General features: G+C 30.8%; 1 protein-coding gene across 1 annotated transcript in view; it reads left to right on the forward strand.

Moving 5' to 3' along the window:
• Nucleotides 1-13358, forward strand: part of LOC118186294 (dymeclin) — a 52477-nt gene extending 39119 nt beyond the window's left edge. The window contains exon 2 of the mRNA XM_085808275.1: nt 3311-13358. Within this exon, the coding sequence (XP_085664401.1) occupies nt 3318-5306 (1989 nt within the window). The 5' untranslated portion in view covers nt 3311-3317 and the 3' untranslated portion in view covers nt 5307-13358. The remainder of the gene's footprint in view (nt 1-3310) is intronic.
• Nucleotides 13359-23561: the final 10203 nt, after the last annotated feature.

The following is a 23561-nucleotide window of genomic DNA, read 5'->3' on the forward strand; positions in this document are numbered from 1 at the left end:
AAGCTACATTACATACTTTGCATCTATAAACAGTCTGGCTATGATACTCTTTACAACAAAGTCTTTTGTTATCAACGGACTTTGCGATAAAATGTCTACCATCTCCATGCAATGGTTTTTGAATGCTGAATTTACTAGGTCTTCCTGTTTCTGATCTATTTCTGGCTAATTCTACACTCTCAATAGGTGCTTTCAAAAGGAATAATGCATTGTCGTGTCTGAAATCTAAAAGAGACTTTATATGTCCAGTAGTAAAAAGTAGTGATATTTAGTAAGTTTAGATATGGTCTCACCTCATATAATTTATCAGTATTGTCAATTTGACTATTGTCAAATGCAAATTCTGCTTCATATTCCTGTACTGCAAACGTGATATCAATTCTCGTACAACAGGAAGAGAAATGTCCTTATCAAAAGACCAATACATTTTTTCTTGAGGTAAAGAATGATATCCCGTAAGCAATAACATTCCAATAAATCTCATATAGGCTTCAAATGCAATAAATTCTTTTTTTTTTTTTTTTTTTTTTGCTGAGCGTATATATTTGTCTGTTCAACGAGAAGAGAGTAGATGTCTAAACAAAAAAGAAAATCGAAAATCTGCGCAGTAGTTTTACCTTGTATTTTGTCTTTTATAATTTCTCTTCTATCTCTTTCTTCATGTTCTTCCTGAGACTTAACTAACAGTTCCTTTTTTATCCACTTCAAGATTTCAGTCTTCTGCTTTTTAAACATTTTAGTATGACTATAACTGCTTTAAGAAGGCTGAAACTTAACTTCCCCAGCAGTATCATTTGGTAAAATATCATTATCATTATTTAAAGCATTGCCATTGCTTTCTTCTTTGTCACTAGCTTTTGCAATTTCTGGGGGAACAACAACAATATCAGTTTCATTCTGGTCATTATTAACATTATCATCATCTGTTTCTTCATCAAAAAATCTTTGAAGGGCTTCTTCTAATCTAAGATACCTCGTTCTAAGCATTTTTAAATAACCAGAACATCGAAAGGAATGAGTGGAAAAGGAGATTGACTACCCGTTTCCTACTGACGTTGCATCAGCGCAACACCTGTTTTCCCTTCCTTCCCAACACAAATATAAACATCTGGCTGATGTAATGTTCTGATAAACAGTGACCTTGACTAAAAGTAGATCACTCATAAAGACGGCGATTCTTTCGTTAAATATTTTCAGCAAAAATACTCAGTCGAAAATTTTGCTTAAAGTATGAGATTAATTATTATAAACAAAATGATTGTTGAAGGCAAATATTTTTGTACAGAAATAATTTTCATAATATTTCCTACACAAAATCATCTGCTGGTATAAAATATCTTAGGTAGTTATATTTATATACCCATTTATTTTGACCGTTGCGTCAACGCAACACCAGCGGTTAATGGGTTAAGGAACATGAAGCATATGTTAGAAGAGGGGAAACGCAGAAGTCTTCTGTTGCCCAGCATTCTTGGTCCGAAAATCACACTTTCATTTTTTCTGCAGCCAAAATTATTCAAAAAACATCTTCCGTTGGTGAACTGGATTTTCTAGAGGCATTTCACATTCCAAAAAATCTTTCTGTTCTAGTTAATGACCCTAATTCCAATCCATCTTTGCCTTCAGCCTTTAACCCATTCAGGACCAGCGGCGCAACGATTCCACTCCTACCAGCCCAGCGTCCCGTATACGCAACGCAACGATTCTGCTCCTACGAGCCCAATGTCGCGTGTATGCAACATTAAAACGGAACGATATATTTGAATTTTTACAAGCCAGTAAATGGAGCTAAGTGGTAATTGTTTTCACATAGGTTGATTAATACGACATTTAACCTTCATGTACTGACATTAGTTTCTGATTTTGAGAAATTTATTGAAATAAACAAACTGGAAATCACGGCTCTTTATAAATGTGCCTGTGAATTAAAGGGGCACAGGCGGTTTTGTTTATTTCGTTAGGATTTTTTTTGTTTTTTTTTTGTTTTTCTATTTATTTTGAAACTCAACATAAGCTTTCTTTTTAATTAAAAAGTAACATTGTTACAGAAGGGGAAAGACAATCAGCTTTCTCGACGTGTAATGCGTCGTGCTCACATTTCTTAGGAAAGAGCCAGGGTTTTTGTTTTTCTTACTCAGCATGAATGTTCATTATATATAGTGACACAGGCATTATATTTGGGATATAATGTATTTACTTTACATATAATGTAATTATAAATAATGTATAGATTGACGTGATCAGTAATGACGCCAGTGGAGGTCTTGATCACTTTCTGGTCATCGTGGACGCTATTTTTGATTTAGAAAAACAGGAAGTTTCCTAGTATAAACCTGATGTCACACAGGGTTTGAGGATGAAATATTTCTGAGTGTCTTTTGAAGAAGTTTCGGGACATGTGTTGGGGTTATATTCAGTTAATTTGTCCAAAATCACCGGACACTCCACCTTTCCGTCTAACTGGAAAACAGTTTTCGAAAATTTACGTTGATGGAAAAGGTAATAAAAGTAGGAGAAGCTGTGTTGTGTGTGCTAAAACCAAGGAAAAGTGAAAGCAAACAATGTATTTTAAGTGTGAAATATGCAATGTAGGACTGTGTCGATCATTGTTTTGAATTATTTCACACATAGTAGAATTTTTAAATTGGAATTTAATAGGTAATTCTTGTTTAGTTTAGTTTTTTTTTTTTAATTTGTAATTTTTTTTTTCATGTTTATAGTACTTATTTCTGTGTGTATAGTAATGATTTTAGTATTTTGCCTGTTTAATTTATTTCTATTAATGTGATTTTCTTAATATTAATACACATTAAAAACAAGTACATTGAATATGCAACTTCAAAAATTGAGGTCATAATATCAAAATGCTGATTTTATACGATTTGTAAAATTATTAGTCTTAACTGCTGAAAATGTGTGGGCAGGTGGCGACGATCCATTTCAGCAGGTCCGGTCCCGTGACTGTTCTTTGTTCTTCTGATGATGGTCCATAAGGGGTTAAGGAAATTATTTTTTAATTCTGGTTTCATCAACAGATGGCGCCAGTAGCTTGACTCTTGTCCGTTCTTTCTTATCTTTTCTCATGTAATCACTATAGCTTATCTCGTTCATTTGTGCTTTTGCAGCTGAGCCTGATGGTTCGGTAAAACCATCGAAACTAGTCATGTGAAAATTTGAAAATATAACACTGATTTTTGTTGTTTGACTTCTAAATTGGTACTTGTTCAGCTTGTAATTGTATCATAAAATTATGTAAGATATTTTTTAAATAAATCTGAGTAATTTTATGAATGAATGTTTTATTTTGTAGAGCAAAGATGGGCACTTCAAGTAGCAGCTTACATGAATTACAAGATAATAAATATCTCCTGCAGTTTTCTGGAAAAGAGGCTATAAGTCCAAATGATCCTTTTTGGAATCAACTTTTATCGTTCACATTTGTACCACCACATTCATGTGCTGATGGTCGGCTTTTAGAAGACAGCATTAGACCTATGCTTGATGCATTGCTAAATAACAATCCACTAACTGGGAATGTGTCTTCTCTTATCAAGGTCTTTTTATTGCATTCTTCAGAACTGAAGGCTGCTTTGCAGTGTGAAAATACCGTTTTCATTTGGCAGGCTTACAATTCACTTTTTATATTGCGATGCATATTGAAATATTTTATTGAAACCTTGGGGGAAGAAGGTATGATAAAGCAGTTAGAAGATGTCCAACAAAATAAAAGTGATCCAAACAATGTATTGGAACCTGCAAAATTACTGGAATCTATAATTAATGCCTTGTTTGAAATAGTTGTTGATATATCTTTAGATAACAATACGTATGTTATTACAGTTGAAGCTATTCATACTCTGGTAGTTTTACTATCAGTTCAAATGTTTTCCTCTAGGCCAGCTTATTCATCTGTTGTCTATTCTGTCGTTATGCAGGGAAAATGTTCAATTCATGCTCTGCTACTCGTGAAAATTCTTTTATATCATTATAGTAGTCAAAGTAAATGTCCACATTGTGTTTCTGCTCTAGAAGGGGGGAGTATAATTGCTGGACTTGCATCTGGACTTTGGAATGTTTTGACATTCAGTTATGCTAGAGGTAATTCTTCAAAAGAAACTTCTAATGGAACTATTCTGGCTAATCATAGCTTACTTCTATTATTAGTGCTAGTTAACCATTGTTCTAATGAAAAAGACATGAAAAATCCTTATAGGTCTGCTTTATTTTCATTTAAAAATATTAGCAGTAGCTCAAATGAAGCAACAGTTGACAACATTGCATCTTTTAAGTTTGATTATGAAATATTATTTCGGACATTATGCAATACACTTAAAGATGATCAGACAGCACTTTTGACATATTTGTTACTACATCAAAATCCTAGTTTTCGACATCATATAGTCTTTTCATCGGAAATATACTTACTGGTTGTGCCACTGTTAAAGTTACTGTATAATGCTCCTGAAAAGAATTCTCATTTAATTTATATGTCATTAATCATATTGTTAATATTAAGTGAAGAAGAATATTTTGATAAACAGAGTCATATGATAAAACTGAAGAATGTCACCTGGTATACTGAAAGAGCATTATCAGAAATCACATTAGGAGGGTTAATAGTACTTATTCTTATTAGAACTATTCAATATAATATGACAAGAATGCATGATAAATACCTTCATACAAACTGTTTAGCAGCCTTAGCCAACATGTCAGCTCATCTACAAAATTTACATCCATATGTATGCCAGAAATTTATAGGTTTGTTAGAAAATATGGGCAAGCGATATTTACGTCTTATTGATCAGTCTAGGTCAGACTGTCAGCAAAGTGAGGATGAACTATTACCATCAGATTTAATGCAGGATTTGTCAGTATTAGATGAAGTACTTCGGATGCTGCTGGAAATACTAAATTCATGCCTAACTCATCAGCTCCGTAATAACATTAATTTCCTGTATACTATTTTGTACAAAAAAGATATATTCAGTATGTTTAGATCAAACTCAAATTTTCAGGATATAATGCAAAACATTGATTCTGTTTTGATATTTTTTTCCTCTCACCTAGAATCTTTAGAACAAAATTTATCAGTTTTAGAAGTTTCTGAAATAATTAAATCAGTGTCTCTCCAGTGGTCTAAAGAGAAAATGAAAAAGTTCCCAGAATTAAAGTTCAAGTATGTAGAAGAAGGACAACCAGAAGATTTTTTTATACCCTATTTGTGGTCTGTGGTATTTCATTCTTCAGATATTTATTGGAATTCCAAGAACATATTAATATTTAATCCGTATAAACCAGCATAGTATCTATTTTGTTTTTCGTATGCATTCTCTGATGCAGTTTTTAATACTCATTATCTCAGAGTATATTAACCAAAGTATGCAGATATTGCATTAATAAAAAATGAAGACTTTTTTTAAGTATGTATAATTTATCCTGGATTTGCTTTATTTCACTGAAATTTTATCAGGTTCGTAATTTAAATCTTTTTATTATTTAGAAATGAATTTAACATTCTTGCAAATTTAATTTTCACCGAATCATTTTGTTATTTTGTTTCAAAGGAAGCATCATACGGATGTCTTGTTGACATATGTGTAATATGTATTCAAGCAATCTAAAATATATATCAAACACTTTGTGATCTTCAAGAGGAATTGTTACTTTTATTTTAATGGATATTAAGTAAAATATTGCAAATAGATGAATGAAGTTTTTAAGCCCAAATCTGATCTAATCTGTAAAATGCATATTAGGTCTGACATGACAGAAGATAACAGTAACACAGTCAAATAATATATAATCTCTGTGCCCTTGTTTGATTGAATATCATTAGTTAACATTGTTTCTGCTGAGAATGAATTTCAGTGTAATAGTGTCTTGTATTTTGGATGCCAACACTTATTTTATGTTGGGTTTACAGATCATTTCTTAGATCAAATTGCAAGAGAAGCACATCAATGTCAAATTAAAACTAGACAGTAAAGCAGCCCCGCTTTGATGTAGATTTTTGATTAAAACTATTGATTTTGAGGGTGATCAGACACAGGTAACCTCCTCTTTAGGAGCAAAAAAATTTTTTGACTCTGAAGCTGAGAGAACTGTATTTGATCATCCTTGAAATCAAAAGTTTTATTAAAAATGTACCCCAAACTGGGGGTTTTTCAGGTCTAATTTAAAATTAATTTTTGAGCTTTAACATTTTCTGTGCTAGCTTAATTTCATATAAATTAATATTATGTGAGCTATTTGCAAGCCAAATTGACTAACTTTAGCCTGAAATCTTTGAATTTCTTTTTCTGAAGTTTTTCCAATTTTAGTTTCAGATAACTTAGTTATTGCCAAAACACTTTTTAGTTACAATATACTATATCTCTAATAATGATGTTTAAAGTGTAATTAAGGAATTAGACTTTTTATGGTATCTCGATAAAGTAATTTGTATCAATGTTATTAATTTCATATGTGTGATTAATGGCATTGTCATCTCTTATCTGAATAATAAATTTCCAAAAATCTAGTTATTTACCATATTGTGTAAAAACTAAAATTTTGTAAATAATTTTAATATACTTTTTTCATCAGAAGAAATAAAATATATACCATTCAGTTAAGAGGCTGAGGTTAGTTATTCAGACCTGAAAAATGATGAATCAGCTAAGACTGAACAGGGATTTTAATCTACAAAAATTAGCAATAATTCAAGAAATCATACACGAATTTTTGGGACTTTTTGGTCATCTGAATTTAACAAATAAGTATATTGGATACAAAGCGGTAATGATTGCTCTGATATCGGGCAGTATGCCTAGTGGTTAAACAGTATGTTAAAAGGTTTTGTGAGTAATTTGCTAGAGTCCAGGTTAATGAATTAAAATTATTACTTTAAAAATATAATATTCAATTTGCAAAATGATTATCAATTTTATCTGAAATGTATTGAAAAAGTCGCTTGTAATTAAAGAGAAGAATCTGTGAAATCATTTAAAATTTATATTTTAAGATTAAAGTAATGGAAATGAAAAGTAACAGTAAGACTTCCAAAGTCATAATTCTTTCACATGTTTAAAGAAATGGATGAAAGAGTATTCATGTATGTATAAAATATATTGAAGCTATGTATCAGATGAGCAGTGAGATGTAAAAATGCAAAAATTCCCCCCTACGAAAAAATTTTGTATTTGAGACACAGTTTGTGTCATTATATTCCAGCAATAAAATTGATTAATTATGTCATAAAATATATAAATTCTTGTCCTGCATCAATCACTTTACAAGAACTTGCAATATTAGGCAGAAGTACAATGAAACCATTCTGAGACAGCACTCACTATTTCAGATAGTAGTGGTATTCTTTGAAGGTAGTCAACTTAGTATAATCAACTCTACTATTGATTATGCTCTGAAGAACGCTAGTCACTTTGAGAGGTGATTGCTGTGAAAGGTTTCATTGTATTATGCCTAAATCAGCATTTCAGTCTTATTATTATTATTATTATTATTATTAAGTAACAAATTGCATGTAATAATAATTTCAAGTATTGCTATTAGTTTAAGTTGTGAGAAATAGCCTAGGAAGGAAAAAAGAGCTGATTTGGTAGATTGAAAAATTGAAAAAAAAATGAATCATCCTTTAATAGAATACCTGTGTCAAAACATAATTTAAAATGCTAAAACTACCAAACAGCTACATGTGATCATAATCAAGAAACCAACTGAGCACAATATAATTTTCTGGCATAGTTGTTAAGCTGTGCAGTTCGTGCAGCTGCTTTAAGATAGCCAGTTGTGTGAATGATTATATTGTAGCTTATATAACTATGATAAGGAAGCAGGCTGTTAGGTATTAAAATATATCCTAACATCCTCTTTGCACTCCACTAGCAAAAACATCTGTCCTACCATTGGTTGAAAAATATTGATATAAACCGTAATAGAAAATAATATAGTGTGGTTAGAAGAAAAATATTATTACAGTGCATTCTTTTTTAAAATTTAATTTTCATTTCATGCAACTGCTTAAAAAATGCTGCTCATTGACCTGTAATTTTTTGAAAAGAGATATTTATTCCTTGAAAAGTATCTAAATTTAAATGTTGTAGAATTTGAGGTGATTCACATCTGAAAAGCTAAGTAAGTTGTTATTGCTGAATATCAAATGAAAGAAAAAATTTCTGCTTTATTGCCTGTGAAAAGTTATCCATTCCCTTATCATTGTTAGCTTATTACAGGCAAAACTAATATATAATGCATTTTGTGTGTAATAATTATATTTATTACAAGCAAAACTAATATGCAATGCATTTGTATGTAATAGTGTCTTTTAATGTTGTAATATAAAAACTACTTGGTCTCAGTGTTATTCTGTCTGTGAAACTGTTTATAAAAATAATTTGAATTAAATGTAATTATTATCTTGAATTCATGTTGAATATTCTAGAATGTATTCATAATATTCAATAAAACATGTTACAATTTTCTTATTAATGAATATTGTTCTTACATGCATGAATATGTTAGTGTCAAACAAATGCACTTGAGGGGGGGGGGGAATTTTCTCTGTTTCTGTAAATTGTGTTACATTTTAAGTGTCATAATTCAGTTAATGAAGCACTGTTATAAAAAGGTGCTGCAGCTCCAGATAATATATATCATTTAAACTGAAAAAATGGGATACAGATATGACAAATTGCTTTGTTAGATGCTGAAAATCTGTATATCTAAGCTGAGCTTGCATGTGGATAAAGCCTAATGAGGCATTTGCCTGTAACAAACCAATAGACATGAAAAGGCTAGCTTGTTGCATGTATAAAATGGGGAATAGCATTACTGCTTATAGTTAGTTCACTGATGATCAGCTAATTCAGACCTTTAAAAAAAAAAAAAAAAAAAAAGCAGTAAAAATTATCTTTGTGCATATGGAGAGAAATAAGCTGTAAAATTCTTATGTTCTTTATTTCCTCTAAGAATAGGGATGAATAGTCAAGTGTATTTAATAGAGGTTAATTTTGTTTGAAATTACACAAAAAGAAGAAAAAATGTAATAGTTATGAAATATCAAATCTATATTATGACAACATTTATGAAATAATAGTAATACAAAAAAGTTAAAACTGCAGTATGCTGTAACAATGCAAAACCTGATGATATTTTTTTTTTAATGTGCTGTATAATAATGCAAGCAACATTCCTTGAAGGCCTGGCTGTGATTTCTCTATAATGCTGACTATTACTGCCATAACTACTTGAGTTATTCATATGAGCAACAGAAATGCTGTTATTAACTTCTGAATTTTTATGAAATATCTTGTAGTATGTCTCATATCTGGACATCTTTAAAAATGTGTATACTTCGATCTTTCTGGGAAAAATGAGTTGACTGAGGACAACTAACAAGAACTTTTGAAGAGGGAAATTTTATATACAATTTATAAAAGTATGTAAGAATTGAAAAACAAAGTATGTGTGCCAAAAATGTGAAAAAATGCACCTTTCTGTGTAGAAGTTGCTATAATTTCTGATATGTACAAAATAGTCATGAAAAGTGCAACATCAGAGTTCCATCTTCAGACTTGCTTTCAAGAATTAATAATAACAGTACATATTTGCTTCACTGCTGTAACTGAAATTACTAACAGCAATTTTGGTAATACTATTTTGTGAAAGTTTTAATATATTTGTGCATGTTAACATGTTGTGGTGTTTTATTTTGTAATTGAAACGTTCCTCAAATAATTGGTAGTACAGTAGCACAAAAGTGTTGATTTATGTCATTATGTCTGTGATTATAATGTTTTTTTTTTTCAAATTAATATTTACTAATGTTATTAATTTCTCTAAATGTAATACATTTTTATTAGTAATTATTAATTATTGATCAATAAACATATATTCTTGTAAATAATGATAAATGCATGTGGATTGTTTAAAACACCTTACAGATGCATTTTAAATTAATGTGTTTCAGTTCATTTGCAATTAATGCAAGGTTAAATGTATTGCATTGTATTTCCAGGTAGAACTGTATGTAGCTGTAAACTTCATTGTGTATGTGGCTTTCTGCTGAGAAAACATAGTGTTTACCCTATTAATTAGGAATTATTAATTAGGTATTAATTAGGAATACTTACTAATTTATTAAAATTATTTTAATGCAACATAGTATATATTTTTATTTGTACATATTAATGATAAAGATTATGTGGTTGTTGCTCTAAAATGTATGCTTTAACATGTGTAATGTTATTCAATAAACAATGTAAGCTTTAACAATAAAACAAAAAATATATCCCTCTGATAGCTCATGCATATCATGACAATTAAAAATGAAGCAGGCATAATACAGAAGCAAAAAAAAAGTCAATTATTTTCATTGACTTGTGATTATTGCCGAGTACAGCAATCACTGCTTTTCATTTATACTTTAGATACTTTCATTTTGTTTAACTATTTAATCAAAAATAAGTTTGAATGTAATTTCTCATTTGTTAATGCTATTTGACCTACTTTTAGAGGTTTTTTAATTTGCAGAAAGGAATTATTGAAAAAGATGTAGTAGAATGTGTTTATCTGCGGAAATGTTGTGAATATTCAATCTTACAGAATGAAAGAGCACCAGAAAATTTGCAGTGGTGACATCAGTAGTAAAAATATGCAGCATAAATATAAAATAAATTTTTTAAAAAAATAACCTTTCCTTATGTTGTGGAAATTATAAAAATATCTAATCAGTTACTAGAAAATTCAGCTCCACTAAGAAATTAAAATAAGGTGGAGAAAAAGAATATGAAGAGGACATGCTAGTATGAGATTTTGCCACTGAAACAATTTCAAAGTGTATAGAGATTTTTGATGTGATTATAGCAGGGTTCTTTTATAGTTTGTGTGTTCCATTTTCTGGCAGTGACTACCTATCTTTTGTATATATAATAAATTTACAAAGATCAAGTTATATGTTCTCTAAAATTAAATAAGTGGCTGGATACTTTACATAATAAATAACTGCTGAATGATTAATGCTATGCCAGTTTGCTGAAGTAAATAATGCTGTGTTAAGTACACAAGGAATTGAAGTCAGAGATTGAAATAAAGTGTCGTAGTGGAAGTGCTATAGTGATTTGAGATGGTTCGAGTACTGTCCATAAAGATCCCATTATTTCTAATGGTACTGAGAGTGTAAATTTTCTTTATTTCATAAATACGTTGTCTTAGAAAAAGATTGCTGGCAGCTATAACAGAAGTGGGAGAGAGGAATACATTTATAAAATAAATGAATAAGAAAGCCCTTAAAACAAGCTATTTAATTCTAACAACTTGTGAATATCCTGCTCATTATTTTAATCCCTAATGAAACAAATGGAATCTATTCAGAAATCATTGGAAGTACAGTGCTTTGCTTCTGCAGAACTTGTGAATATTCTGCTCATTATCTTAATCCCTAATGAAACAAATGGAATCTATTCAGAAATCATTGGAAGTACAGTGCTTTGCTTCTGCAGGCATTGTGAAAGCACAAATACGCAGAAGAACAAAGTGAAATAATTTGACATATCTCTTGGAATTTTTCATGTATAATCTTCTGTACTTGCTATTCTGAATGATATAATGGTTCGTGGAGACTGCCTACAACTCTGATACCTTCAATCTTGGTTTCATATTAAGGCTTAATCTTATGTGTGTGTGTGTATCTTCCTCCCTCTCACAGGTCTACACTTTGTGGTGCATCCTGGGTAGTGTGCTAAATGGGAGGCATCTAAATGGATGATGGGTTTGGCTATTTCTGATGAATACTTCCAAGTACATGTCTGGCCATTGGCACAGAAGTAAACTCACAAAATTTTAAAAATCACGAAGATGATGTATCATCTTCGTATAAAATAGTATTAAAAAAGGAAAGCTGTTAAAACTAATTTAGTTCACTGAATAAAATCTGAAAAGCACATTGCAGTAGTTTCACTCAGCCTTTAACCTGGTACTATATTGTGGTTGATATTTTTCCCCTGAGGCATGTGGAAACTTTATTATCAAATGAATGGAAAGAATGTCTTAAAGTTCTTGGTAATCACACAAACCGTCATTAAGTCATATAACCTTTCATGTGTTTTAAGTCATATAACCTTTCACATAAAATCAATTCCATATCCTTATATATATGTCCAGTGAAATTATCTAAAATGCTTCAACTTCTACATGTGAGACTTAAAAAAAGGTGATTCTGCAAAAGAAGATTTCACAACTCTTATTTGCACAATGTTTCCCTCTACAAATATTGCTTAGCTTTCAAAGACGATTTTCTGTTTATGTTCAGTAAATTTAGAAATGCTTTGGGTTTTGAAACAGCTGCAAAGTTTTTGTATAAACTATTTGGTGAAAAATGTCGTACTGAAATTTCATGATGAATCTGCTGCTGTGTGGCCTTTGAATTTATATTGTAAACATTAAAATGTATTAATTTAAAAATACATTTCGCACTATGACTTTGTAGAATCATTAAGTTATTTTGAAGCAGGAGATATTATAAATGTACAGTGCCCTCACCCGGACTCGAACCCTGGATCTCTCAAATACGCGCATAGTGTGCTATCGTTAGACCATGAAGGCATGCTGGAAGGAGGGAGAAAATATCTTATAACTTACTGCAATAAGTTTATTAGTTATTTTATAAGTTTTTTCCTGTTATTACCTTATTTATGCCATACTGGTTTCAAACACATTGGCTGAAAGTTATAGTTTACAGCAAAATTAGTTTATATTTTTTTTTTCCCTGTTTTTAGTCTAATTTAAATACTGCACAATTGGTTTCATGTGAATGTAAAAATAATTGTTTGTACTAGAGTAAGAATTATTAATTGCAGGCATCTGTTCTAATTATAAAATCTTTGAATAACAGATTTTTTTTAATGAATCAGTATAGAATCTTAAGTAATTTGATTTACTTTGTTATATTATGCCTGTTGCATGAAAATTTCATGAAGGATATATTTCATCTCAAAAGCTGCATTTGTTTAAAATATATTATTATATTATTTACTGATAGAGCTGTACATAATTTCAAATTTGACTGTGCCTGATGATAAAATAATGAGAAATTTATGTATCTTAAATTTTGTAGTGAAATGAAAGAGAAAAGGTGCTTTCTTTTGTTTATTTGTTTACTAATTAAATAACGAAATCGGCTTCGTGTTAATATGAAAAAAAAAATCTTTGCATAGTATATAATAATTATTTATTGTAAATATGTATTTAAATGTGGAATCAATGAGAAAAATCAGATTGTTTTAAAGAGTAAGTACAAAATTTGATTTTGTAATGCTAATTCCCTTAAATGGAGCTAATAAATGAATTACTATTTTGTATTTGGGTTTCTTTGCTAATTGATTTTGATGACTAATCACATGTACACTGCTCAAAAAAAAAAAAAAAAATCGGACAGTGCTATATCTCCCGTTCTACTGGGCCGATTGACAAAATTCAAACTACGTTTTTCATGTCTCGAAAGCGCGACTTAGGATATATATTAGATTTATATATAGTACTATTCTAACATGGGTATTTTGACACAAAATCGGACTTTTCTGAAATAACATACCAATTTTTTTACATATTTCGATTCTACGACTCAAATTATGCCAGAATACCAAGTTTTGTAAAAATCGTACGAATAGTTTTTAAAATATTAGCTCTCAAAATTTTAGCTCCTCAATGTTAATTGAATTTGGCAAATATTTATTAATATCTCTTTTTTTATTAAACCTTTTTGATTTTTTCTCTCACATTTCGAAATTTCGGTTCATTCCAAATAAAATTTACCCATTTCTTGCGTTTTATTTTTTAAATTTCTATTTTTAAATAATTTCTATAGATTTTTCGAAAAAAATTTTGAATTATAACCTATAAAAATTTTACCATCATCTTAAAGTAGGTGTATTTTTAAGCATATCTGCAAAAAATTTGACTTTTTTATTCAAAATTTTCTAAGATATACACGAATTTACATAATTTCGCGTTTTGAAATTTGGCACTTTTTTTTTGAGCGATAATAACGCCAAATGTGGTCTATGGATTTTTGTTACACTGAATTGCCACAGCTATTTTTAACCTTAAACTTCAAGTAAAATATTACGGAGAATTAATTATATGACATTTTTTTCCTCAGTGATGCGTAATAAATATTTATTAATACTATATGAAAGGCTATTTTTTTTTTTAATTATAGATGATATTATTCAAATTTTTAACTATTTTTTTTTTTTTTTAATTTCTCTCGTATCTTTTCTTTTTTTAAAAAATTTAAGAGTAAGTTTTTGAAAGAGTAAATTTTTACCTTCGGCGTTTTATCGTCTGCTACTTTACTTCGTTTAAATCGAATTGTCTAAAACTGAGAATTTTCGTTTGATATTTATTTGAATTTTATGACATTAACTGCATAATTTATTTCTAAACAAACTGTTGCTTTTGAAGTGGCTGAAAGAGCGGCTGATACTATTATCCATATTTTTAAAGCACAACATATTTTTATAGAAACATAATATTTAGAATAATCATTTTTTATAAAAGTCAAATAATGATATAAACATACAACCCTCTAGAGACTGAATTAATGGAAGTTCAATGGTTATGTAGAAATGATCTGCAGCTACTTAATGGCTGGATAAGTCAGCAGATTCTGTGGACAAGTAAGAATAATTATATAAACAAAACCAACATTCTGGATTCAATAAACAACGAGGATACGATGTTTACTAAATGAATTTAAGAAGATTTAAAACATAAAAAATCAACTCATTTTTTTCCTAAAATGTATTTTTGTGCTTAGCGTATTTTCATTATATCCTTAAAATTCTAATTTAGAATGTAATTGTCAAGAACTGAATCCTAATCATCTGTAATATAATAAGTAATTATTACGGTTATTAATAAATCCTTCTTATAAAGTAATTGAAAATATTTCAAGAAACTTTCTGTCTGAATGCAAACATTTTTCTATGCAAATATTTTTAATTTTATATTAATCAAGATTGCACACCATATTACTTATTTCCACTTCAATTCTTACCGTCAATTCTAGTAGAATTTACAAATCAATTATATTTAATTAAGGATTGGATTGGATTATTTAATTATGGCAAAGCACACGAGGGCTATCTGCCTAAAGGGAGGGATGCCTTCGTGGAGGACTTTCTAAGGGAAACTGGCTCGTATACACGTTACACATGGGGAAACCCACGAAACCGCCCATGCGGCCAGCCCGTTCGCGGGATTCGAAACTCGAACTGAACTACCAGTGTTCAGCTTCTTTACCGCTCGGCCGTTGGTGGGCTATTTAATTAAGGAATGACCATCTAAGTTAAGAAACAGCGTACCGTAACAACATTTCAATTATTGGTTCCATATCTTTCATGTTACTCCCAATTGGCTAGCTACATGATTTTTAATGAGTATTCGGATTTTACTAGTAACTTCACTTGGAAATAGCGCTTAAACTAGGTTAGTTGGTTATTTGGATATAGAAAGAACATGGGAGCTATTTGATTAAGATGCTTTCATAGAGAATCTTTGTAAAGAGAACCTAAAAAACTACGAAAACCAACCATGCAGCCTGGGTTAGACTGAGCAGCAAACAATTAGTATTTAACAATCTTTTCTTTTTCAAATGCTAGGCAACTGATGAGGCTCCAATTAAATCTCCAATTAAATATTTTATTTGTAAATATTTAAAATATTGTTGTATTCTTTGACACAAAAAGCAGAATTTAAGTTTTGTTAACTCGTTAGTAAACTACCAAGCCGTAGTGCAAATGAATATTCAATTTCTTTGGAAATAATTGTATTCACTTAATATTCTTGGAATATGAGCTAAAGAAGGAACGTTCTCGGAAGATTAAAGAAGTGTTTAAATCCAGTGATATTAGGTTTGTCTTACAAGCACAGGATCAAAACGATTCTGCAATTGCCCGAGTAGTTGACTTGTAAATGGATGTGAATTAAGCAGATGACTTTTAATCTTACGTTATTCAGCCAGAAAACGTATTCCAAATGTTTTGTATTGCATGACAATGCATCTTTTCATTATTCAATAACCAGTCGGAGAAACGCTTGTGTTCGGAAAATAAGTATGTATATTCAATCGTCCTGCATGTTCTTCAAATTTATCTTCTTCTGATTTTTTTTCTTTCTCAAAAACTAAAGTTGCCTCTCAAAGGAAAGTTTTTTGACATTGAAGAGACAAAATTAATATGAGATCTACTTTTAGAGGCATGTCAAAAACAGATCTCTACAAACCTTCTCTTCCATTACATGCTGTGCAGTCAGACAAAAAGTTACATCAGCGTAAATTCTATAATCTATTTTTATTACACTCTGATTACTTTATTAACATACAGTGAATATATACTAAATCTTTTACTTTAGCTTAAGTAATTCGGAATTTTTGACGGAATTGTTGTCGGAACTAGGACTTAGAAGATAAGTCAAATTAAATATTTCGATAACCCAGTAAATTCAAGTTCGAAATTTCAATATTTTATTTTCGGAGGGAGGGGAAATGTTTTCAGTTTTGGTCCATTATACTAAGTATATTTGCTTCGATTTTTTATTTTTCCATAAAAGCGAAAATTTTACGCATGGTAGACATATAACGCATAGCTTCAAATTAAAATTTAATAATATACAGAGTGGTTATAATTAAAGTTCCACATTGAAACGGTCATAAAAGGAAAACTACCGGATCAAGTGTTATCAAACTTGGAAATCGTGTAAAGGAGGTCATGGGAATTTATTTTCCGCGAAAAAAAGGAAATTCGAAACCTCACCACCAGGGGGGAAATGGCGCTGTATGCAATATTGTTAAACGAAATATTGGTCGGAATCTAACTTAACCTTTTGTTAAACGGGTTTAATATGTTGTATACCCTTAAGAAACTTTGAAGTAGGCAAATTACCATTTAAAGACGTTAACTTCGATAAATGTCGAGTGCGCCATCCCTGTAAGTAAGAATTTCGTCCGTGAAAACCACGAATTAGCGATTAGAAAATGTGAAATCGCAAATCACTCTCACAAGTGCGTACAATCTGGAAATCGTTTTCTTACAGATCGCTAATTTGTAATTTTTTAAGCCTGAATTCGGTACTAAAACATGAAGATACTGATTCAAAACGCTTTTAATCGATTTGGGCCAAAGAAATCTCTCATGTTATCTATCTAATTCCATTGCATTCTCCTACTGCATTCGATTGCATAACAGTCATTTCACACCGTTTACTGTTGAATGACAGCTAGTTTTATAACTGAACCATTTTTTTTTTTTAAGAGCAGTCGACAGCTGGACCACTGCGATTGCAGCTCACTTAGAGCCAATATTAAAATGTTTCGTGATACATGAACTGCAGTAACGTGGCATTTTAGATACTACGATTTTTATGCAGGGCTGGGCACCACCTCAAGAGCGTCGCATAGTTACTTAGGCAACATTTCACGAATGAACGTCTTATAGACCAACACTTCCCCTCTTCCCACCAGACCTCAACCTCTGTGACTTTTGTCTATGAGGTTATCTCAAAAGCACTGTTTATGGTGATAATCTAAACAATTTGGCAGAAATGAAAAATGTGATACACTGATAACATTCCTCCTGATATGCTATGTGTAACGTGTATACGAGCCAGTTTCCCTTAAAAAGTCCTCCACGAAGGCATCCCTCCCTTAAGGCAGATAGCCCTCGAGTGCTTTGCCGTAATCTAATAAACCAAACCAAAACCAAACCTGATATGCTAAGAGCTGCTGTTGAGAAGGCAGTAACATGATTTAACTTGCTTTCGGAAAATGCTTGTCGCTACATTGAACATGCTTTGTAACACGTTTCGGAAAATATTAAACACATTTCAAACAGATGTTTTCGTGTCTTATTTTATTTAACAATATTGTATACAGCGCCATTTTTCCTCTGATGGCGAGTTTTTGAACTCTTTTTTTTTTTTTTTTCCGCCGAAAATAAATTCTCATAACCTCCTTTACACGATTCCCAAGTTTGATAACATTTGGTCTGGTAGTTTTCCTTTTATGACCATTTCAAAGTGAAACTTTAATAATAACCACCATGTAAAATAAGCTTTAAAAGTCTGACAGTTTGGTTCAAGTCCCAACTTTAAAAAATATATATATAAATATAAATTTTTATATTAATCCTCTTAGAAAGCATGTTTTAAGAAGCTAACTTTTCTCTCGCGTTATAGATTGTATAAAAAAACATGATCTTTAATATGATTTAGATTGTTTCAGCCGATATAAGAATCGGGTTACTCTGTGGTACAGAATAAACCCTGCTGGACTGTTTTATTTCTTTGTCATTTAGAAAAAATCTTTTAATTAAAATATTTATCCTTTGGACTTCGCTTTAAACTTTATTTATAGCTAAAATGACTAGAAAATGAAAAGCTGTCTTTAGCTGAAACGCAATTCATATAATTTATATTTTAAAAAATTGACAAGAATGCAAAATGTATGGAAGTCTAGCAGTCGAAAAATCTTAATTTTCTTGTTTGAGCACTGAAAATAACTGTAGAAGGAAAGAAGAAAATTAGGGAGAAAAGTAAGCAAAAATTTGCAGGGAAATTTGGCTGTCAGACGTACCAAAATGTTCAAAAAGTTGGACGCTTTCGAATATACTTTCAGGATACTTCAAAGAATTTAGGTGTTCAAAGAGAAAACACTTGGACGAGTACACCAGCAAATACCATCAATTGAGCTTGTGTTAACAGAAAAGACAAAACGATATCATTGCAGATTAAAGTGAAGAGCGACTGGTTTTAAACTATATGGTTCTGTAAATTACGTTATAAAACATCATATCGTATCATAAATGGTGAATCCCGTGATTTCCTCAGTCGAATTATTTGAAGATTCAGGAGTTTATCCAGTGATGTATGTGGATGTCACTTAAAGATGTTTTTTTTCCCTTCCTGATGAAACAGCGGCCGAGCGGTAAAGTCGCTGAACACTGGTAGTTCGGTCCGAGGTTCGAATCCCGCGAACGGGCTGGCCGCATGGGCGTTTTCGTGGTTTTCCCCATGTGTAACGTGCATGCGAGCCAGTTTCCCTTAGAAAGTCCTCCAGGGAGGCATCCCTCCCCTTAGGCAGATAGCCGTAGTGTGCTTTGTCATAATAAAATAAACCAAAACCTTTTAATGAAACCAGTCTTTCCTTTCATCTCATAGCTTCAAAATGTTTAGCCTCTAAAGACTGATAAAAGCTCTGACGAAATACTTCGTGAAGAACTTTCTAAGGGAAACCAGCTGTCATACGCGGTACACATGAGAAAATCCACGATAACGCCCATGCAACCAGCCCGTTTACCGGGGTTCGAACCCCGGAGTGAACTACCAGTGTTCAGCAACTTTACCGCTCGGCCGTTTGTGGGCCTTTATGAAATGGAAGGCGATAACTTTATTTAAAATGATTGTCAGAAATACCAAAATGTTTCGAAAAGTTGGATACTTTTCAATATACTTTCAGAATGCTTAAAGAAACAGAGAAGAAATATAAATTTTTTCGTAAAATTTAGTATCCGTATTTTTTTTTAATTTAAAACTCTTCAATCTTATATTTGATTCTTGCGATTTCAAAAATAAAATATTTGACTAAAATATGAATAACATTTTAAGAAACCAAATGTAGGATAAAATTGTGTAAAGCAATGGGCACAATGATAAAACTGTTTAAAGCAGTGTATGCAAGTCATCCTATGTTAAAATATCGATTATACGTCTGCCCACCAGCGGCCGAGCGGTAAAGTCGCTGAACACTGGTAGTTCGGTCCGAGGTTCGAATCCCGCGAACGGGCTGGCTGCATGTGCGTTTTCGTGGTTTTCCCCATGTGTAACGTGTATACGAGCCAGTTTCCCTTAGAAAGTCCTCCACGAAAGGCATCCCTTCCCCTAGGCAGATAGCCCTAGTGTGCTTTGCCGTAATTAAATACACACACACACACACACGATTATACATCTCTCTTATTTATATATATATATATATTTTTTTTTTTTTTTTTCTGAACGGAACATTGAAAGGCGTGTAAAACTGTGCTTTACTGTATTTTCTCTTTTAATATAGTATGCAGTTTTCAAACGCATCGTAGTCTGGGTTACAAAGTATTCTTCCGAAAAAAACGCAGTTCAAATAAATAAAATCAAATTCTGGAAAATTGATATTAATAAATATATTTAAAATGCTCAGTTCGAAGGAATGAATAGAAAATTTTAAAACAATTATCTGAAGGACAATGCAACACAAACAATTAAAATAAAAGTATAAAAATTTAAAAATGACCTAAAATAATAGATATGACGAAAAATATATATAAAGAAAACTATTTGAAAAAAATATAAACGCTGCACCTTTATTTACGCAGTTCGAATAGGTAAATAGAAATTTTTAAAACAGTTATTCGAAAAAAAAAAAAAAAAAAAAAAAAAAAAAACGTGCAAATTAAACAATTAAAATGAAATTCGAAAAAGAAAAAATTACTTAAAATAATAAGTTATAATTAAAAATATAATATAAAGAATATTATTTGGAAAAAAGGAACGATGGTGACTTTTTTTCCTAAGGAAACTAGGTTGCCATATATTAAGAAGTTCGCCAAGTGAAGTATTCTTGGCGCAAACTGACAAAATAAGTGCCAACATAAATTTGTGAATTTCTCCGTAAATTTCGCTCCAAATTTTACAAAATTTCATATTTAGGCGTAATTTGAGTCGTAGAATCGAAATATGTAAAAAAATTGGTATGTTATTTCAGAAAATGTCCGATTTTGTGTCAAAATACCTATGTTAGAATAGTGCTATATATAAATCTAATATATATCCTAAGTCGCGCTTTCGAGACATGAAGAACGCAATTTGAATTTTGTCAATCGGCCCAGTAGATCGGGAGATATAGGACTGTCCCATTTTTTTTTTTTTTTTTTTTTTTTTTTTTTTTTTTTGAGCAGTGTACGTTGTATTGTAAGACGCAGTAAAACGGTCTTAAGCCTGAGAATTACCTAAAGATGATTTAAGGGTCAAATTCAAGCTGAAGTTTAACATAGTAGGTAAACATGTTTTCATAATTTTGTCTTTAGCGCAGGTAGATTTTCCGTGTGTGTAAACCACTATTGGAGTGGAGATGTATTAAAAATGAAAACCTATTATTATTGGAATTTTATGCATCACTGTAAATTTTTATGGTATTAAATTTTCATGTGTATTTTTAAACCGTTATAAATGAGGATTAATCTTCAGGAATAAGACCCTGTAACGTGGTATACTGCATGAATCTGTGAGACCATCAGTGGATTTGAATGACAGGCAAATTGCCAGTCAGTGTTATGATTCATTTCCTTCTCATCTTTTTGTAATAGTTTCATGTGTAGTCTGCATGGAAACGCTTATGGGCGAAATACATATATTAATGTTCATTTCTTTAACAGGGATACCTGATATAGATTGGTGTTTGAAGAAGTTAATTTAGGGCATTTTTTTTAACTATTGTTCCTAGCTATGTACGTATGTCTAGTTACATAAATTTGAAACAAGATGCAACATTTTACGACAGCAGTTTTATCTCTATAAATGGAAAAGGTTGGGGGGTTCCATCCTTTTATCTAACAGCTAAATGCATGGAGGTAGGAAGTAACATGGAGTTTCTCTAAACAAGTTTCTCCCGTACCCTGCTTTGAAGCACCGGCGATCCCTACGTGGTGACCAAAACATTGGGTCATTTACCATTGAGTTCAATGGGATTTGACGCGTTCGGATGTAAATATTTTGTAATTACGTCGTAAATATACATATAAATGTATATATTTTCTTTTTCTACAACACTTCAGAGTCCTAACTATATGAAAACAACATTATTTTTAAACAACATTTCATTCTGAACGGAATTAAATACTATACTTTTCACAGGACAGTTTTCTCAGAATGGTTTAATTTGAATGAAATATTTTCACAAGTTTTCGTTAATTACATTAGGAAAAAAAATTAAGGTAATTCGATTTGATTCGGTTAAGGTACAAAAATTAAGATCAAAGTGTAATTGTATTATTAATATTAAAATTATGCATTATTTCTTTTCTATTTATAGAGCTTCTTCCTAAAATACTTTCTTAAATATGACATGATTTTTTGGCTTCTGAGGCATCTTTTAAATCGAAAAATGTAAGTTAGTTTATAATTAATGCTCTATTCAGTTCATTTTAAATTAGAGAATTATTAGGAATTAGCGAAATACTTTAAATAGTACTTGACTTTCTCTGAACATTTCTGAAAGGGAATAAAATAAGTTTTTTTTTTTTTTTTTTTAAGTATTATTTAAAACTTGTAACTGAGTTATTATAAAATGTAAAGGGAATAATTCTTTTAATTATACTTATCAGATTTTTTTTACCCTTCATTTCAACAATACATATTCCAAAACTCTTTATTACGTTCTTAAGTGCACATCTCATAGCATTTGCTTTACAATACCTTTTAACAGATTGCTTTCCAATACGAACAATTCTTGCTTAAATAATTTTATAACGTATTTGTCAACAGGATTTCAATTTATGTTTACAATTCAATATTAAAGTTATTATATATTTAGATAACATTTATAATCATTATAAATTAGATACATTTAATAATTTGATTTCTTCACAGTACTTTCACTGTTGTTTATAAGTGAATAAATTCTTCATTTCATATACATTTATAAATAATTTAATGAATATTTATGTATTTTTTCAAAGGCAGATACATGCTTTTTGCAATAATATGCAACAATAATATATGGATGTGAAAAATTTGTTTTATTTAAAACATTTTGGCGTTTGTAAAATAAAATAAAAGTAGCGAATACTCTATCAAGGGTATCGAAAGACGTATACAATTTTAAATGTACCGTAAGGTATTTTTCATTCTTTAAGCATAACATTTTTCTTAAAATCTATATTTTTGTAGTTCCATAGCTTAGAATTTTATAAAACAAATTCATAATCAAAATCGCGCTGTTGTTAGTTATCGAAAAATAACCAAGATGTGATTTTTGCGTAAATGTCACTAAACTATACAAATTGCTATTATCCATCACACTATGAATGTTTCTTTCATGCGAAAGTGTCCCTTTTTCGATTTGTATGAAACTGTCGTGTGTCGAAATACTATCAGAACCGTGTCAAGCGAGCTTCTGAATGTAAACAAAGAACACCCCATCTGGTGACCCAACTTTCAAAGTAGTGCTTCACTTCTAGTGCCGACTGGCCCCTCCTTCCTTTCCTACCTCCATGGCTAAATGTGTAGGAACCTCGTGAACAGATAAGCGAATTATCGCTTTAGTTCGGGAACAGAGTCGTAAACTTAAGAAGGGTTAATTACCCTTTATTTCTGAAAATAAGAATTTAACAGTTGGCTTCTTTCGCAGAACGTACAGCAAAGCCTTGACTTGGGCTTGAACTCAAAGTAATAAGAAATAAAGCTTATCTAACGCTTAAAAAAAGCTGTAGGCGAAGCTATCAAAATTCTATGTAGTTGGCCCCTAAATATCG

The sequence above is a fragment of the Stegodyphus dumicola genome, chromosome X1 (genome assembly GCF_044657685.1).
Source record: "Stegodyphus dumicola isolate Sdum_Otavi_A_Nest chromosome X1, ASM4465768v1".
Lineage (NCBI taxonomy): Eukaryota > Metazoa > Arthropoda > Arachnida > Araneae > Eresidae > Stegodyphus > Stegodyphus dumicola.